Source organism: Nanorana parkeri, unplaced genomic scaffold (assembly GCF_000935625.1).
Source record: "Nanorana parkeri isolate BGI_ZX_2015 unplaced genomic scaffold, ASM93562v1 scaffold491, whole genome shotgun sequence".
Taxonomy (NCBI): domain Eukaryota; kingdom Metazoa; phylum Chordata; class Amphibia; order Anura; family Dicroglossidae; genus Nanorana; species Nanorana parkeri.
The window spans coordinates 551,258-571,722 of NW_017306759.1; the positions used below are offsets into that span (position 1 = coordinate 551,258).

At 42.1% G+C, this 20,465-nt stretch overlaps 2 protein-coding genes across 2 annotated transcripts in view; both read left to right on the forward strand.

Moving 5' to 3' along the window:
- LOC108790655 (extracellular calcium-sensing receptor-like) overlaps positions 1–1,959 on the forward strand; it is an 11,675-nt gene extending 9,716 nt beyond the window's left edge. The window contains exons 5-6 of the mRNA XM_018560967.1: positions 856–979; positions 1,061–1,959. Of these exons, the coding sequence (XP_018416469.1) occupies positions 856–979; positions 1,061–1,959 (1,023 nt within the window). The remainder of the gene's footprint in view (positions 1–855; positions 980–1,060) is intronic.
- A 205-nt stretch (positions 1,960–2,164) lies between these two features.
- LOC108790656 (extracellular calcium-sensing receptor-like) lies at positions 2,165–17,225 on the forward strand. Its single transcript, XM_018560968.1, has 7 exons — positions 2,165–2,175; positions 5,354–5,494; positions 6,573–6,864; positions 8,113–8,943; positions 12,872–13,099; positions 14,503–14,626; positions 16,306–17,225. Exons 1-7 carry the CDS (start codon positions 2,165–2,167, stop codon positions 17,223–17,225), a joined length of 2,547 nt encoding a protein of 848 aa, XP_018416470.1.
- Positions 17,226–20,465: the final 3,240 nt, after the last annotated feature.

Here is a 20,465-nt window from a genome sequence, read left to right on the forward strand (position 1 = left end):
GTGGATCATTAGACATTAAGACATTGGGTATATTTTAGAATCTTTAGACATTTTCTTATCTCATTGCAGTACTTCCCAATAAGAGAACGTACATATAATAAAATTGTTCACAAGAAATATGTTGTGAGATAAGGTAGACTCACTAGTGAGGAATCAGGCATTAGGCATTCGGTAGAGCTTATAGTAATACCCATTGCTAGGGAAGGAGAGAAACAAAAGCAGAGGAGTGTGAGAGGGAGCAGGGAATAGAGGGAAAGGAGAGGGCAAGAAAGAAAAGCAGAGGAGTGTGATAGGGAGCAGGGAGGAGAGGGAAAGAAGAGGGCAAGATTGAAAAGCAGAGGAGAGTGAGAAGGAGCAGGGAGGAGAGGAAAAGGAGAGGGCAATAAAGAAAAACAGAGGAGAGTGAGAAGGAAAAGAGAGGAAAGGGAAAGGAGTGTGCAAGAAGGAAAGAAGAGTGCAAGAAGGAAAAGCGGAGGGCTAGAAAGAAATGTAGAGGAGAGTAAGAGGGAGCAGAGAGGAGAGGTAATGGAGATGGCAAAAAAAGAAAAGCAGAAGAGTGGAAAGAAGAAGAGAAAGAGGGGAGAGGGTGAGGACAGTGGAGAGGGTGAGGGGAGAGGAGGGGGGAGGGCAAGAAAGAAAAACACTGAAGAAGAAAAGAGAGGAAGGGAGAAGGAAAGTTACAGTGGCATTGTAAACATGATTTTTTTTAAGTCCCTAGTCCAATACCACATGCCACCGATTTCCCTTGACCAGCTTCAAAACATCATAAACTTTTTTTAGTTAGCGTTTTCATATTATTATTTTTTACAAAGCACCCTGTAAAAATGTACATTGTTTCATGTTGGCCTCTCCTAGGTTCCATGCTCAATCTGCCATGTAAGTTGTCTTCCGGGTCACAGAAAAGCCTCTATCACAGGTGAACCAAACTGCTGCTATGAATGTGTACCTTGCTCTCAAGGAGAAATCTCAAATGAAACCGGTAAGGTAATAATATATAAGGAGACCCCTTGAAATCCTTAGAACAGGTTGGCATCTAACAAGGTGTATTTTCCTTTTTCAGACTCTACAGTTTGCTTTAGCTGCCCATGGAACAAATGGCCAAGCGAAGGAAAGGACACATGCCTACCTAAACCTGTTGAATATCTTTCGTACGAGGAGACTTTAGGTGTCACCTTGGCATCAACAAGCATTTCTTCTTCCTTTGTTCCATTTGCCATTTTGAGTCTTCTGCTTTACTATAAGGTTACCCCAATTGTCCGTGCCAACAATTACCCCATAAGTTGTCTTCTTCTAGTCTGCCTTTTCCTTTGCTTTTTGTGCTCTTTGGCATTTATTGGTTATCCTCAACGTGAAAAGTGCCTGTTACGTCAAGTTATTTTTGGGATAGCGTTTACCTTATGTATCTCATGCATATTAGCTAAAACGATCATGGTGATGACAGCCTTTAGGGCTACTAAGCCAAACAGTGATTTGAGAAGGTGGGCCAGTCCCTATGTATCATACCTAGTCATCAGTCTAAGCACATGTGTTCAATTTATGATCTGTATTCTTTGGTTACACATCTCCCCTCCTTTTCCTGAATACAACTCTAAAACCAAAACGGGGGTTCTGGTTCTTGAATGCAATGAGGGTTCACCAACAGCCTTTTGGCTTACTTTGGGTTATCTCAGTCTCTTGGCTCTGATCAGTTTTTTTGTCGCATTCATAGCCAGACAACTTCCTGACAGATTCAACGAGGCCAAATTCATCACCTTCAGCATGTTGGCCTTCCTCAGTGTCTGGCTTTCCTTTATCCCAGCTCACCTCTCCACCAGTGGAAAGTACACAGTGGCCATGGAGATTTTTGCTATCCTGTCTTCTACCTGGGTCATGCTTGGCTGTATGTTTGTTCCTAAATGTTACATCATCTTGTTCCGTCCCTGTGTGAACTCAAGAAAGCATCTCCTGGCGAAGAAATAGATCCAATTTGATGGACATTGTTTTATTTCATGTTTATAAGCATTTGTATTAAAGCTGCGCCACAAAGTATAAAGTACGTTTAACAAGTAAATAAACAATGAACAATTGAACAATTGTAAAAGGCAATTTCATTTTTAAAAATGCATAATCGTTATTATTCTTTTATTGTTTTGACTATTGACTATTTTTTTTTTATATACCTTGAATGGTGAGAAGGTAAGAAAATGATTTCCCAATTAACTCATTTATTTTACAAAATTATGATCAAGCAGCATGTGGATGACGGAGAGTCATTTGGTACTGCAGTGGGGTCACCTACCTCTATGAGAAGCCCAAGATTAGACATGTGCGATTCGTTTCGTTCCGAATCGAAATTCGGACGAATTTTCGTAAATTCGGACATTCGGATGTATCCGAATTCCGAATTACAGACATAACGAATGCAAACGAATCCGACGCACATGTCTACCCAAGACGATGATGGATGCCTCTCTTGCTACCTCAGTCCTAGCACCCCAGGAGACAGAATGCTAGGGCAACAGATGGCCACAAGTGCCTAGGCATGAAGTTTGGTGACTGGATCACAGGTACAAAGCCACCAGCATAAAGGTATTTTAAGATTTTATTATTTTTCCATCTGTGTCACAAAAGTGAGCCCACAGTATGAGAAGTGAGAGATAGGGAGAGGGAGTGTGAAGGAACTAAGAGTTCGGACAGTTAACAGGCAAAGAAGTACATTGCAGGCTTCGGGCAGTTACCTTTGCAAAAGAAGCGGTGGTGGAGGTAAGGCCACTGGCTGCACATCCAGTGCCCTGGATAGCGGAAGGTAGTGCCATAGGTATAAATTGATGAGTGTTTAAAATTTGCTTCGCTTGTTGGATTTTGTGTGGGGACCCTCTGGGGGTTCAGTGGCCACTGTGATGTGCTGGGCTTCTGGTGTGTCCCTATGCCTTTAAGGTGCAATGAGCTATGTCCAGGTGTACCAGCACCCAATATATCCTTTGCTAAATATACTATATATGATAGAGGCTCTCACATATTAAATAGGACCACACTACACAGAGGGGTCTTGACGGGGACGCATTACTGCTACTTATTTTGCAAGCGTTGTACAACTAAAACCTCTGTTTTTAACCCTAATAGTTAGGCAGTGTAAGTTTTTTTTCCCAGGCTGACTGGTAAGTGAGGTGGGAATTTTTGTTTATATACCGCAGCCCTATAAAACTTTCTGTCCTAGGCTGACAACATTGCTCCTCCACAGATAGGGTTGCCACCTGTCCAGGATTCACCCGGACAGTCCGGGTTTTGAATGCCGTGTCTGGGTTTCATGGCAGCAGAAACCCGGTCACAAGATGTCAGGCAGACAGGGACAACCAAAATTAAGATAGGGGCTACTGGCCCCCCCACTGGAAATAGTCTCAACTATGATATTTACATATGAATGGGCGGCGCTATTTACATATGAATAAGCCACAACTCATTCTCCCACAAAAAATATCTGCGCGTTGCTAGAGTGTTCGGGTTACGCTTACAGAAAAGGTGGCAACCCTATCCACAGACACAGTACAATGAGTAAACATTGTCCCTATAAACAGGAAGTAAATTACTACATTGGTATCCAAGTGAAAATAAAGGGAAAAAAGCTAAAAAAAAAAAAAGAAGTGAGAATTAAAGCAGCTCACACACCTAAGGATTGGTAAACTGCAACATATTCAATTTTTCGTTCTTGGGTTCAGATACAATTTTAGGCTTCACCTTGGAGTTCTGAAACCTTTATAAATGTAGTTGCATCCATATCGTCACTGTATTTCCTTGTGAATTCCTATATCTTTATAATTTACAATGTATGTACATTATCCCATATTACAATATTATCATTGTACTTTATATGAACATTGTGTTCTTAGAGGGGAATACGCTCTTCTGCGTTACTACTTGAGTGTTTCCCTGGGCTCCTACACTAAATGCCCTCATTATGTCATTAAATGAAATTGTGCCTGATGCATGTTCTGCTGAGGAAAACAGTTCTCTGGTGGTGTTTCCCTTTCCTCTTGCAGTCTTAGGGATTTGAATTCCCATACCTTAATGGACTACTCCATATAAAAGCTGTTCTATATGGAGACAGAACACAGCAGTAGGGTGAAAAGGTGAGTGAATGTTTCCATGCATTGAGCAAAATCATTGTTTCAATGTCTTTTTTGGAACGGCTCTGTATATATTATATACAGTTTCTCCCATCATATTGCTCAGCCATAGGCATCATTTTTAATGGATCTTCTGCGCCCCTTTCCAATAAAAAGTCTTTATTCATATGTGTTCATTCTCCAAAGAAACCTATTCTCAAAGAAATGGATAGGGTGACACAGCTGACAACTCCTTCTGAAAAATGCTAGACGTTCTGCTGTCATGCCAAATCATTGGTCTAGTGCTTTCTGAGATAAAGGCCAAGAACATGTATGCAGATCCATCCTACATCATACTTGGTCCGGTATAGTGGCTCAAGGTATTCAAGTCATAGGCAGCTAGGCCTTGTTTTCAAAAGGAGGTCAACAAAAGCATTCTATATGTTTCCCTCAATATAAATTCCTCCCACACTCCAAAGACATGTGGGTAGGTTTATTGGCTCCTGTCTAAAATTGGCCCTGTATGTATGTATGTGAGATAGGGACCTTAGATTATAAGCATCTTGTGTGCAGGGACTGATGTGAATGTTAAGGTCTGCATAATTTGTCTGCTCTATATAAATACCTGCAATGAATAAATATCTAATACAAGGTAGATCTATGACACAGGATTACCCAGGGCATTTTGGGTTTTCTAGAAAGCATTGCAGGAACTGTTTGCCTTTAGATTGTCTCTCTATTCGGGATGCACCGATACCAGTTCAGATAACAGTGCGTATACTTGGCATTTTCATGAGAACTACCGGGGTTGCAGCGGTTGCAGCTGGGACCTGGCTCTGGCGCTCCACCACTGTCCTGAAATCATTAGTCTGTATTGTTTTAGAAAAACTGTCACATGACAATAAACAAAAACGTATCAGTACTTGTATCTGTGAGGACTTGGGCGAGTAGCAGTACTTGTACTTGCAAAAACGGTATCGGTGCATCACTTATATATATTTATAAAAACAAAGCGGCATCCTAACTTCTGAATTTTTCCCTAGTCTAGTCTTGGAGCTTGGAAGTCTTGGAAGAAATATTAAATGCATTTTGTGAAATATATCTCCTTTCCTTTCAGCATTTGTGTTTCGCTATTTAGGATCTGGAGAACCCATCACCCATTCATGACCTGATGTCAGGCACTGGAGGATCCTGGATACCGTATAAAGGACAATGTTTGGCCTCCTTTTCCTCCTGAGTCTTGTACACTTATCTGAGTGTTCTCATCACAGCTGCAGGCTCGTCACTACGGAGCTCACAGGCATGTCACTGAACGGGGACATCATAATCGGGGTGGTGGTACCTGTTCACGTGGACAAAATATATCCTAAGACAAATTACATGAAACCGCCAGCTCCAGCAATGTGCAAAACGTGAGACTATTTTATTAATGGATTTGAATGTATTTATGTTTTGAATTTCATTACATTTAGAGATTTGTGGAGATCAAAGGCATGCTGTGTTTTGTCCATATATGGTCTCCCCATTTCACTTTTCTGTCACCTATCCCTCATAGTTCTCTAAACCATCTAAACCATCTACAAGAAAAAAAATGAATATATTGCAAATTACCGCTCCTGCTGGCCGCATAAGTTACCTAGTATTTGAGGTTGAATAAAGACACAGGCCCATTGAATTCAACCCTTTTGTGTAAGTGTTTGTGTAGTGCGTGCAAGTGTGTATATGAGTCCCTGTACCCCTGTATGTTACAGTCTCTGAGGAAGGTATCTAAATAATTTTTGAATGATTCAATATTCTCTGCTGATACCACTGCTTGTGGCAGAGAGTTCCAAAACGTAACCACTCTGACTGAGAAAAAGCTCCTGCGCCCTTTGTGGTTAGGTCTTTTCTCCACCAATTTTAGGTGGTGGCCTCTAGTCCTTGTTAGCGAGTTTAGAGTAAAAAGTTTATTGCTGATGTTGCCATCACCACCAAACATTTTGTACATTAAAATCATGTCCCCTCTTAATCTCCTCACTTCCAGCGTGAACAAGTCTAAATTTAGCAACCTTGTCTCATAGCTTTGTTCCTCTAGCCCCCTTAATTAGTTTTGTTGCCCTTCTTTCGACTCTCTCCAGCTCTAGGACATCCATTCCGTGGATTGGTGACCAAAACTGAACCGCATACTCAAGAAGCAACGTGGTTGCTTCATGACTAGGCTTTATTTTCACCTGCTCATCCAGGTCTTCCTCTCAAACTCCAGTCCTGCTGTACAGGCACTTACTCTGCTTGCATTTAAAGAATACATTTAATAATGTATTCATGATTCTAGAATTGCAAATACAGTATGATGATTGATATATGTATATATTCTATAATCAATTCTATCATCATGAATACATTACGTATACTGTACATGTGCATATCAGCCTTTAATATTATCATAGGAACAACAATATTTGACGACAGTGAATTCATTTTATGACCTGTTATCCTCTTTCTTAAATTCAGTTTCAGGCTGGAAAATTATCAACGTGTCCAAGCTGTACATTTTGCAGTGGAGGAGATAAACAAAGACCCTCAATTATTGCCAAACATCACTGTAGGATTTCAGATTTTTGACTCTTGCAGTGTCCTGCAGAGGGCGATATCAGGAACACTGCAGCTGCTGAGTGGACAGGGCCGACCTCTAGCTAACTATCGCTGTAACCAAGATGTCCACTTGGCTGCTGTCATTGGCCATTCTATCTCCACCTACACCATGCTGTTGGCTCATATTCTGGGGCTCTATCGGTACCCACAAGTAAGTGTTATTTTTGTTTCCCAAGATGCACTACAGAAGAGAAGTATGCTTCAAGTAAGAAATTGAATATATTTGAGACATACATAGATGTGCAGAGATTTGTTCATTTAACCCTTAAAAAACTATTTTATGAGTAATTTGTAAATTGTAAAGGCCAATAATATACCATTATATACCATTATAATGTCCATAGCGGACTAGATAATAGATCAGTTATTATCCCACATGTGAGCGCTAACCATTAAAATTACCTTGAAAATAAAACTCGTGCTGACATTAAGATTGGGAGGATATTGTGATATTTGCTAGGTGCCAACCACCATTTCTGAAGGACAGTAAACATTCGAATTCTTTGCTGAAGCAAATACCTTATAATGGAGATTGTCATTTTTTTTCTATCATTGATGTGAACACAGACAGCTGTGTCCTCTTACCCTCACGGTCTAAGATGATCTCCATCTAAAGTACCTTGTGGCTGTGTGTCTTTCCTACCCAAAATCGTATCTGAATCCATTTTCACATCCTGCCACATTACCATCCCTCCCCTGACTTCCATTATAACCTGCCTGTCTTAGAGGCAGCTAAAGTTTAATTGTATAAGTTTGCCAAGGACATGCCCCCACCAGCCTGTTACTAGATAGTAAAAGAGATGCAGCATATTAATAAGCTTATGTCTTCACCACTCTGCTCTGTTGCCCTATCGATATGCTCCTTGTTAGTACATGAAATGATTGGCTCTTTGTGCTGCTTCTCCCTCTCATCACTCCACTGTACAGGGATTGCAAAAGGCTGATACCAATATATTAATGAACTGACAGGGCCAGATTTCCCACAAGGCCAACCAAGGCCCGGCCTTAGAGCAGCAGGAAGTAGAGGGGCAGCAGGGGTGTGGAATTCCTATCTCCCGGCGCCCCGACATGCAGTTCCGGGTGCCGGGCGGGTAGTTGTTTTCTACATTTAGCCCGGCTTTGGGCAAGCAGAGCTAAATGTACAGTGGGGAAGCCGCCTCTTGTTTTATACAAGTGATCTGGGTGATGTCGCCGAGATCACTTGTATGCAGCCTGCAGGTCTGCCAATCTCCATTGTGGGGTTGGCGGGTAGGGGGGCAAACCCTGGAGGAACCTGGCCATGGGGCAGCAGAGAGAGTGAATGCAGCCCTGTGCACAGAGTTGCATTAATGTGTGTCTTTTATATATGTCTAGAGTAAGCAATTATCATTATTGCTATCGTTAACATATTTTACTACAGATCAGCCATTTCTCCACAAGCTCTCTTCTCAGCAATCGAATACAGTTCCGTTCATTCTTCAGGACTGTACCCAGTGATGCCTTCCAGTCCCAAGGCTTGGCCCAGCTCGTGTTACATTTTGGGTGGACCTGGATTGGTCTGGTTGCCGTTGACAATGATTACGGTCAACTTGGTATCCAAATGATCAAAAGGGATATTTTAAAAGCTGGAGCTTGCGTGGCCTTTATGGAGAATATTGCCATCAGCCAGCCTGATCGAAATGCCCCCCATATTGTACAGGTGATCAAAAAGTCAACAGCCACTGCAGTGGTCATCTTCTCCACTGACATAGATCTGGTCTATGTTCTCGACGAGATGCTAAGGCAAAACGTAACAGGAAAAATATGGATTGCTAGTGAGGCTTGGGCCACTTCTGCCTTCTTGTCTGTCCAAAAATATTCCAACCTGCTTTACGGAACTATTGGCTTTGCCCTGCACAGTGGAAAAATGCCAGGCTTTGGGGATTTCCTCAACAGGATCCATCCATCAATGTCTGTAGGAAAAGAATGGGTCAAAATATTCTGGGAGGAAGTTTTCGCCTGCAAGTTCTTGGACAAGGAGAATCAAACAACAACACTGGCGTCTTCAGTAAAAGAGTGCACAGGGGAGGAACGTCCAGGTAACATCCAGAACCACTATAATGATATCTCCAGCCTGAGGGTGACATACAACATATATACCGCAGTTCACATTGTATTAAAAGCTCTTCAAGACATGATCAACTGTAAGAAAGGATATGGACCATTTCTCAATGGAACATGTGCAGACATACGAAGCTTTCAGCCATGGCAGGTAAAGTCAATCTGAAGCCAGTAAAAAACTGAATAGAACTGAGCGCATTGATTCACCTGGACCAGGATTTGCTTCAGTGGGTAAACTGTGGTGGTAAACTGATAAAGGGGCATTCTATATAAAAAGGGTTGCCTTCCTGCTGATTCTGATTTTGGAAGCACCTCCTATTCTAGGTAACCTTCAGCCACCGAGTGAATAGACTCATAGGCTAGTGACACTTATATTAATGATATGGTGTAGATAAGGTTGGTGATGTAGCTTACACAGAGTTGTGGATGGCTTTGGTTGTTTTATGTTGTTCTAGTACAACCTGAGGTCCGTCCACCAACATTCAGTGTGCAAATAACGGCTTTTACACACATCACACAGTTTAAAACTAGTGCCCTGAGGCACTGGCATTGCACTGTGGCATGAGAGCCAGGCCAGTGTTCAACAGTATGAGAGAGTATTGAAAGTGGCTTCTTACAGCAGTAATTAAGAACACACAAACTATAAGGGTGTTCGGCAGGCTATTCACTCGCCAAGCGGCCCACAAGGCACTGTGCACCGCACAGTGCCGTTTGAGCCCTGTTTGGGTAAAGGAATGCATCTGACCCCAATCACGGCACAGTGCACTGAAGAGCCATGATTGAGCAAACTAATGATGACTTTGCCCAATCATGGCTCACCGGTCAGGTGCCGTACAAATGTAAACAGTTGGGAGGCTCTAGCTAGCTGTCACTGCTAGCTCTGCCCAAATGTTTATATTTTGCCGCCATCTGTCAGAACGCCATTCTGCGTCGGGAGTTTGTTGTGAGCGGATGGTTTGGCGGTCGTCATTTTTTTCTTATTATTTCTATTTATTTTTTCTTGTTTTATTTTTATTTCGTCGAGTTGTCGTCGTTGTGGACAAAGCTGGACGTCGTGATTGGCACTGCATTAAGTCGGTAGATCCATTTTTTTTTTTTTTTTAAATAAAAGCCTTGTCAAAAACTTGTCTTTTGTTTTGTTTTTTTCAAATAAATTATTCAAATTTTTTTCAAAAGTCTGGCCTCTTTTTTACAATTTGATTTAACCCTTTAGTGAATGGGTAGGGGCACAAGTACCCCTTACTCTTTCACAAGGGGGGAGCGCATCTGGGTGCCCATTTATTAAAGGGGTACCCTGATCTGAATAAGCCCCCTGCCCACACCCCCACAACCAACGCCCCAGGGCTTGTGGGGAAGAGGCCCTTGTCCCCCCCACCCTCCCAGTGCCGAGGGCATGTGGCCTGGTATCGCAGGGAAGGGGGGGGCACTCGCTCATCCCCCCCCCTTTTCCTGCCCTGCCAGGCCTGTGCTCGAATCAAGGGTCTGGTTAGGAATTATAGGGGGACCCCACGTCTTTTTTCCCCCTATAATTTCCCCCTTCCTCCTTAAAATTCCTACCAGACCTTAGAGACCTGGTATGACTTTGAGGGGGAACCCCAAACACTTTTTTTTTAATTGTATCTTGGGGTTCCTCCTAAAATTCCTACAAGACCAAAAGGGTCTTTACCCCCATTTTTAAAATGGGGTCCATCCTAACTTTCCTACCAGATTACCTAAAGCAGCAGTCGCCAACCTTTCGGACCTCATGGACCACTAAATTCATAATTTTAAATCCCGCGGAACACCAATATGATTTTTAAAAAAAAATATATAGATATATTCTCATATTGTTTGTTTCCTCATATATAAATATATTCTCATATGTGTGTGTGTGTGTGTATATATATAGATATATATAGAATGAGGGAGCGGTGCCGCCCGCCCCAGCCCTGTAATAATATTAATTGTTTCCCCTATTGAATCTGCCACTGGCCCTGCCGGCGGCGCCGGGGTGGTGCCTGCATTTTACTGCACTCTGTGCTCTGCACTTTTTATAGTATAGACAGGTTTTATTTACGAAATTGAATATTTACTGTTGTTAAGTTTGTAGATGTACTTATGAATGACATTTATTTGTACCTTATTTATCCCTTCTATATACTTTGACACTTTAGCTTGAGTCGGGGGAAAATGGTCAAAATGGTCAAGTGTGACAGTTCCTACTTTGTAAACTTCCTTAACTGAAGTCGGTGGTCATCTGTTACTGCCCTGTCAACTGTCTGACCAAGCACACTGCACCCTGAAAATCCAGTGAGTGAGGTCAGGCTGATAAGAGGTCAGCAACAGATGACCTCTGACTCGCAGACTCCAGCTGGAGACTTTAGGCAGGTCACAAGGTAGGAACTGTCACAATGAAGATGACCTTTCACCCCTGGGTCAAGCCGAAGAGTGAGACTGAAGTACATAAAACTAAAGTAGGCAATGGCAGGTTACCAAAAACTATTTCAGTCATGGAAGACTAAGGGGTCTATTCACAAAGCTGACAAAGGATCTAGCCGTAGCTTCGGCTGATCCTTCGGCAACAGGACCCCTTCCGTTCAGTAGAACCGAAGGGCTACTGTACGGGCTATTCACTATAGCCCGTACAGCTCCTGAAGTTAGCCGAGGTGAAAGCTGAAGCTGGCTGAATAGCCAGCCGTTAACCGGCCGACAGCCTGCTACTGACAGCTGGGCGGAGCCAGCCGTCATCTCACGGCTGGCTCCGGCCACTAGCAGAGACAGATCAGTGTCCCTGGTTACCAGGTAACCAGGGACACTGATCTGTCCTTACTCTCCTGGCCACTATTAGATAGCGGCTCCTGGCCACCAGGGAGAGAAACACTTTCTCCTGGAGAGGTTTACTCTGCTCGATCGAGCAGAGTAAACATTTCCCTGATAAGTTTTTTTTTCTGACATCGGAGCCGCCGGCCGCCGTCTGTCAGAAAAAAAAAAACAGCATGGGAATGTATAGCTACATTCCTATTGGCTATTTCAATTTGCAATATCCAATAGCAAGCTGTCTATTGCACCTGCAATATCCAATAGCAAGCTGTCTATTGCACCCGCCCTCTGCTGCTGTCAATCAGCAGAGGGGACCTGAAGTTCTCCATCAGGTCCTTTTCTAGTGATTTACAGCAGCAGAGGGCGGGTGCAATAGACAGCATGCTATTTGATATTGCAAATTGAAATAGCCAAAAGGAATCTAGCTATGCATTCCTCTGCTGATTTTTTTTTTATTATTCTGACGGCAGCACCTGAAAGAATATTAAAAAAACACACAAAAAAACTTGCAGATAGCAAAGAAGCTATTGTTTCCTGTGCTATCTGCCATCATTTCAGGGGGGTGCTCTCTCCCCCCTGCATTACAATGAGAGCTTAGCAGAGCCAGAGGTGATATGAAAGCCGACTCTGCTGAGCTCTCATGGTACTGACAGTTCAGCGTCCCCTGGTTACTTGGTAACCAGGGGACGCTGATCTGTCAGTACCATGTGAACTCAGCAGAGCCGGCTTTGATACCACCGCCGGTTCCGACAAGCTCTCATTGTAATGACAGATGGTCACGGCCAATAGAAAACAGTTGGGCGGAGCTAGCTGTCACTGCTAGCTCCGCCCAATCATTTTCTTTTTTTGTTCTACTTTTTTAAATTGTTTTTCTATTCTGCTCGGTACCTCAGAGGTATCGAGCAGAATAGCCGAGGCGGCTTTCGTCTATTCACTCATTGCTCTTCGGCATCTGTTAGAATAGGCCGAACAGCAGCGAGTAGCCTGCCGGAGGTTTCGGCTAAGCCGAACCAGATGTTGGATCAGCTGAGTCGACCTCGTTCTGCACTTCGGGTTCCGAAGCCAGACGCAGCAAGCCGGTGTACGGCTGATTTCTGTCGGTGTATGGCTAAAATCAGCCGTACAAGCCTGAAGTGAATAGCCGAACAGCGTTCGGCTCACTTCACTTCGGGTTGGTTATTAGGGTTGGTTATTCACACGGCTGCCTTCGGCATTAAATATTTGTGTTCTTGTATAAACCAGCTAGTGCTGATTCACTTCAATGTTTGTTCCGCCTACAGCTCCTCGGCTATATGAAGAAGATACGTCTGAAGATGACCAATGGCAGGGAGTTCTTCTTTAACGAGAACGGTGACCCTCCTGCAGCCTATGACATTATAAACTGGCAGCTGAGCCCAGAGGGAAGACTGCAACAGGTGATAGTAGGAAGTTATGACACAGGGAATACAGATGGAAATGTATTCTCCGTCAACACCAGTCTTGTGCAGTGGGGTGTTGAATATAAGAAGGTAGGCAATGTGTGTAACTTTCTGTGTTTTATATTCTTCAGGTCTGTACTCCCCGTATTGGTGACAGCTACTTTAGTGAGTGTTAGGGTATGTCATCTGTCACTGGTGTCATGAAAAGACTTTCTACCTTCCCATTTCCCAAATATAGCATGGCTCACCCCTGACCTCCATTCAGTACAGGACCCCTTTTGTTAGTAACCTTTTGCTTTAACATTATCACTTTTCAAACTAAATGTTTACTTTGCAAAGTGAATTTCACTTATCTTCATAAAGTAGGTAAAAATTAACTTTGCAAAAATACACAATCATGTGCATTGAACAATTTAAAAAATATATTTTTGCTTGCACATGACTGGGTGATTGAAGTCAGCACAGACACTATTATGAGCAATTTATCAATTGGTGCAAATGAATTCCTTACTCCCTGGATTCAGTGTGCATAGGGAAGGGGTGAGCTCTGCATTACAAAAAACTTTGGCTTTTAGAGCAAAACTTTTAGAGACTCTGGCTCTATGGAAGTTGTATGCACCACATGCTGTAAGTCACAGCAGCAGGGAGTGATAGAGGGACAGACAATAGGTGAGTCTGGAGTTCCTATTTAAACTTAAAGGAGTAATACCCTCTCACATTGAAATGGGAGTAACTGCTTCTATTAAATTATATTTGATCTTCTGTCTTCATCCACCTTTGCTGGGTGCTGCTCTCCATCGGCAAATCTCATCTAGTGTTAAAGTTAGGAGAGCCAAAACTCCCAATTGACTTCCAGCCCCAGAGGGTATGTATAGCCAAATATTTGTACTTTCTGTTTGGGAGAGTGGGAAATGGTTAGAACCATTGTCAGTTCATTTTATGCCCACCTATGTGCTACTCTAGTACCACTGGCTCAATGTTGAACGTTAAATGAACTGATATTAAATAACAGGAGAGCTGCAATTATTAATAGATATCTGCATATCTCAAATCGCTTTGATCCAAGTTATAATTTAAACTGAGCAGGTAATCTCTGTAAAAAATAAATCAAAGCAACTGGACTTTCTATATTTTTCTAGAAGACGTTTCGCAGGTCATTTAACTAGCTTTCTCAATTCAGAAAGGCAAGTTGGATGACCAGCGAAATGTCTTCAATAAAAATACAGCAAGTCCACTTGCTTTGATTTATTTTTTACAGATATACCATGACCTGGATGAATGAGAACCTTCACAGACATATGAGCAGGTCATTTTCTCCACGTTAGTTCCATCCTCTTCATTTTTGCACTATCCAAGCAGCAGAGTGAATATTCCTTTCTGCATGAGAGCAGTGCTCAGGCTTTACCCTTTACCCTTATTTATTTGGATTTTTATGTCTACAACTAGTGTTCTGGCATGTGAATGGTAAATGATATTTTCTGCTTGTCTCCCAGACCCCAGCATCAGTCTGCAGTCAGAGTTGTCCATCGGGCTTCAGGAAGGTCACAATAACAGGACAGCCTATGTGCTGTTTTCAGTGTGTCCCGTGTCCTTCTGGAGAAATTTCCAACCAGTCAGGTAAGCCACATACTAAAAGTATGACCTGCTGGGTTCCAAAAACACTGTTGTCCTTAAACTGGCCGAACACCAGTAGAATTTGAAAAAAAAAATTGTTTCCAGAAAATGTGTTCAATTTTCTAATACAGCGGTACCTCGGTTCACGAACTTAATTTGTTCCACGATTCTGGTGTGGAACCGAATTGGTCGCGATCCAAATCAAACTGTGATCAGACCGCGATCTCGACTAGAGGAAGCCACAACCATGTGTTAGAGGGGGGAAGATGGCTGCGGTTGTGTTCGTCACCCGATGCTGAGTTTGCCAACTGAAGCAAAATTTTGCCGAACGTCCTGTTCGCGAACCGAATTGTTTGCGAACAGAAGCGTTCGTGAACCGAGGTACCACTGTAGTTAATGAGGTCAAATCAGCAATTGTTTTTCACTTTATTGATGAACAAAATCGAAGAAGCAGAATCATTTTTTTTCCTCAAATGAATGAAATACAAACAGTGAATGTGGTATTCGATGGTGAAACTTCAGTCATTTCCAAAATTGAATTTTGAAACCAAATGAAATTTCCAACAACTTTCTCCAAGTCTCTGATGGCATTATAGAATGTTTTGATGATGAATGTTCATACGAAAATCTACCGGATGGCAAGCTTTGGATGGACAGATGGCTGATTGGAAGCAAAGCTTGGTGATAAAATTGCTGTTTGCCTCTCTCCATCTCCAGAGTACCTACATGGTCCTCCAGCTGCAGCACGAGTGTGGAAAGATTCATATTTCATATTATCAAAATAAAAAGAGAACAACTGGCACTCCAACCAGAACCCCGGTCCCTAGCTGGCTCTAAGACCAGTCCTTCCAGCCTGTCTCCTCCTCTGCTCCCTCAGTGTCCACGTGTTCTATACACTCTATAGAACTTGATGACTCACTGGACCTTAGACCGCTGGGGAGGAGGGGGAAAAAGGCTGAAGGGACCGGTCTAGCAGCAGGAATGTGGTTTGGGTTAGTAACCTTATTTTAGCTTCATAGACAATATGAACTGCCTATCCCTTGCAGTGTTGGGGCTGCCGCACTGCAAAGGTTAAGATTTTGTTTGCCCAGCGTTCTTCTTTTAATGGTTTGCCCCAACGGATCTTACAACCATTTGTTTGGCCAGCTTGGTTTGTTAAAAGGAAGGTTAAAAAATAGGTCTACTGGCAGGTTCCACAGGTAACAGGGTGGACTGCAACATATACAGTATGTCATTGTTTTTATTGTTGCCCTAATTACATATAGAAAGGACTCTGCTAATGCTTGTGACAGACTGAATCATAGATGTCATTTTTTATTTTGCTTATAGTTCTGCTTACTTGTAAATTAGTTTTCTAAAAGACTACTTGTGGCAATGATAATAATGTAATAAAGTAGTAGTCAATAAATAATAAAAAAAATAAAAGTGAAATAAAAATGACATACAGTATATAATACTGTACATGTCAATGTAAAATGTCAATATTGTTATATGGTTTAAAGCTGGCTGTCATGGATCACCTGACAGAGAACATAGCCATAGTTCTGCTGAGCTCACCTTGCTTTCTGCATATGCTCTTTGTACAGTCTCCAATGATGATATAAGCTGTATAGAAATTATGATTTTCTTCTGTATAAAGTGACACAGACTCATCTTAATCTACTATTTCTAATGAATTTCAGATTCAGTAGATTGCACCAAATGCCCATGGGATATGTGGCCAAATCCATCGCATGATCTTTGTGTTCCAAAGACCAGAGAATTCTTAGCCTATGATGATCCATTGGGTAAAATTTTAACCTCTACAAGTGTCTCTTCATCATTGGTTCCAGTGGCCATCTTTGGACTATTTATCTATTATAAATCCACACCCATCGTTCGAGCCAATAATTATTCTTTAAGTTGCCTTCTTCTGGTGTCACTGTGTCTTTGTTTCCTCTGTTCTTTGGGTTTTATTGGTCTCCCCCATCCTGAAAAATGTATTTTGCGACAGGTTGCCTTTGGCCTGGTGTTCGCCCTTTGCGTCTCTGGCATTTTGGCCAAGACGATAATGGTCGTCATAGCTTTCAAGGCTACAAGACCAGGCAGCCAACTTAGAAAATGGACAAGTCCGAAGGTGTCTTATTTCATAGTCTTTTTGTGCATCATTATTCAAGCCTTTCTTTGCATTGCATGGCTATTTACAGCTCCTCCCTTTCTACAGCTTAAAACTGAAATCAAATCAGATATAATTATGGTTGAGTGCAATGAAGGCTCAGGCACGGCCTTCTGGAGTATGTTGGGTTTTCTTGGCCTCTTGGCCTCCGCCAGTTTTGTTGTTGCCTTCTTGGCAAGGGGACTCCCTGACAGCTTCAATGAGGCGAAGTTCATCACTTTCAGCATGTTAGCCTTCATAAGTGTTTGGATATCCTACATTCCCGCCTCCCTTAGTTCTAAAGGGAAGTACACAGTGGCCATGGAGATCTTTGCAATTCAGTCATCAAGCTGGGCTCTAGTGATCTGTATGTTTCTGCCCAAATGTTTCATTATATTGTTTCGACCAGAGATGAACTCCAAAGAGCATCTCATGGGAAGAGAAAGAAAAGAGACTAATAAAACTTAGAGCCAAACCTTAACCTTGTCTATTTTTTACTGTCTTAACTTTAAATGTTTGCAATGTTAGTTCTATATTACAGTTTTGATGGATGTTTGATGGATTGAACTGGCTGATGTATTTGTTAGGTAGACCTATGCCTTCTCAACTACTCTAACAAGTACAGCTCCTGAAGCCCTTAATGTAGATCCAATAAAGAGATCCCTCACTGCTGCTGCAGCTGTGTTCTTGGTATAATTTTAAACAGCAGGTGATTACTGTTTCTGTACAAGTGATCCGGTATCTTTACAGGCACATTATTATGGTGCAGCGCTGTGTTCCCCCCCTCCACCACCACCGGGCCCGCCGACGGCTTCCCTGGTCTCTGCTGTCCACGGTGCGGGTCCTGGACCGCGCAGGGCAGGTCTCCCCTGACAGATCGGAGGGAGATCAGTAGGCTTTTAGCTGCTGATCACTCCTCTGATCACTGTCTTTTTTCAACCTGACTAACTATGTAACTATGGACCCGGAAGTCATGTGTATTACATCCCTTCCAGTGTCACTGTGCACATTCTGCTACTCTTAGAGCCAGGATAAGAAGCTGGTGAAGCAGATGTGTTGTTTAAGCTCATGAGTCTATAAAGAGTTGTCAAAGAATTTCTAAAAACTCTGGTCTCCACTAGCCCATACTCAGGCCTCTGTAACAGATGAAAACTGACATGGAGTATGTACGATACGGGTCCAAGAACACATTCACACACAGTATACAGAGTCTTTTTAACTTTCTAGGGAGGGCCCAGACTAATGTTTCTTCACAACAATGCACTCTACTTAGCGGAATTCTTTCCCCAAACAAACTTCGGGCATCAGAACCCTCTCAGGTTCCTCAGGTATGTCAGATCCCTCTCAGGTTCCTCAGGTATGTCAGATCCCCCTCAGGTTCCTCAGGTATGTCAGATCCCTCTCAGGTTCCTCAGGTATGTCAGATCCCTCTCAGGTTCCTCAAAGATGTTATACCACTCTCATCTTCCTCAGGGATGTCAGACCCCTCTCATCTCATGTGTACTTTCACTGACAGTTTCATGTACCCAGTCACCACACTCAACCACATCCTTTAATATGGTGCTGCTGAGATAGGGATCACAACATAAACTGATAGAAGGACATGAAGATAAAACACCAACATTTTCCTTTTTGTAAGCAATAGTTTCTTGGGCTGTCTCAGAAGTGTCTTCTCCCCATAACAGTATATATCATGTACTACGCTACTTAGCGATATATTTCCAAAAGACTCAGAATTTACCTGGTAGAACACTTGAGAGAATCTATCTATCTATCTATCTATCTATCTATCTATCTATCTATCTATCTATCTATCTATCATCTATCTATCTATCTATCTATCTATCTATCTATCTATCTATCTATCATCTATCTATCTATTTTTCTATCTATTTATCTGAAATTGCATAAGAGCGTGCAGCCAGGAAACCTTGTATCACAATTACAGATTATAGTTGTCCTCTAGGGAGATGTTAGCCCCAGATGCACCAGGAGAATTATTCTCCAAGAGGGAGAAGCAATTTTGGCTAAACCTTAATATAAGGAGCAGGCCGTGCCATGTAGAGCAAAAATTACAGAAGATAACGGGTTACTAGGCAAGCACTTAAATTAAAATCAACGGCCTCTAAAAATAGGACAACAAGACACATACAAGACTTATCATCACTGAGCCTTGTTCTGTCCTACTCTGCCACGTTCTTCTGAGCAATTTTATAAAAAATTACTAATTGCATGCTTCATTGGATATCTGTTGATCTTTAGTCTCACTTTCACAAGCATGTATGTATTTATTTTTCTAGCATACAGACTGTGATGGAGGTAATTGTGATCATTTATGAAGCAATTAGGTGAATGTCTCTGAAAACCATGACTGCTGGAACGATAGATGAAGACAATCTTTTTACTTTTACTTTACGTTTGCATTAGAAATATAGAATAAAAAATATCCATTATGTTTTGATAATTATTCAACATCCTCCAAGGACAAGAAAAGAAATGACAGATATCTTCTAAAAGTAGCAAACAATTATCTGCATACATTTAGCACAGCAGATGAAAGGTAAGGAGATCATCCTCCAATTCAGAAAAATTATTATAGTAATGCTGGAAGCTGTGCCCTAAAAAGACATGCAGAGGGCAAAGGACTTGTCCCCAGTATTGCCTATGGTCTCCCTACAGCTGAGCTTTTCCCCCATTACTGACTTGGAAGGAAGCACCCATCTGAGGTGGTCTTATATAGAACAATCCATACATTCCATGTAGTGCCATACAGCATACAGGGGTGGGCAACATATGTTTTTATGATATTATAACTAACAAAAAGAAATAAACAAAAACCTTACAGATATGTAATACCAGCTCATAGCCAGTGGTTTAGATTTATTTCTGATTAATCAATTGTATTACTTTAATAAACAGATAATCACATAACACTTTACGAAACCAAATTAAAGTCAGGCCATACTTAAAGTGACACTAAACTCAGGAGTTAAATCTAAAAAACACATTCAAGGACCTTAACTATTAACAGCAATGTATCTTATTTGTGTATCACTCGGTTGTAAATCCTCAAAGCATCGCTGAATTGGTGCCGACACTATCCTCCTTCTGGAGGGGGGCTACTTTCGTTCCCCATGGTCCCTGTGTGTTGTAAAGTAGTCACCGCTCCAAGCTCACTCCAGTGATGGACTACAACCTCCATACAAATTAGTAAACTAAACAGGAGATTGTAGTCCATCACAGGAGTAAGCTTGGACCTGTATCTACTTTACAACACACATTGGGCCATGGGGAACAAAAGTAGCCCCCTCCAGAAGAAAGGACAGTGTCGGCACCAATTCAGGTCAGAGCTTTCCATTCAAAACTCTATGTCCCCTAGTTGTCTTATTTATATCTAGATGAGCCTATATTGATATTAATATTAGGTGACTCTAACAATTCTATCCAGGCACTCCAGGTGCCCATACACATCGAGTATTTGTCCTCCCGTCTAGCGACGATTTCCTCCATCCACATGATATATCCAACTTCAGCTATCCAGTCCTCAACCTGGGGCACCACAGTTGTCTTCCAAAACCTAGGTATGAAAGTGCAACCCGCTGAGAAAATAAATCTCAGCAGGCCGTGCTTTATCTTGTCAATAGGGCCCAGGAACATTGACAGTAAAGCTGTTTCAGGGCTCTCTGGACAACTTTTACCCACAACTAC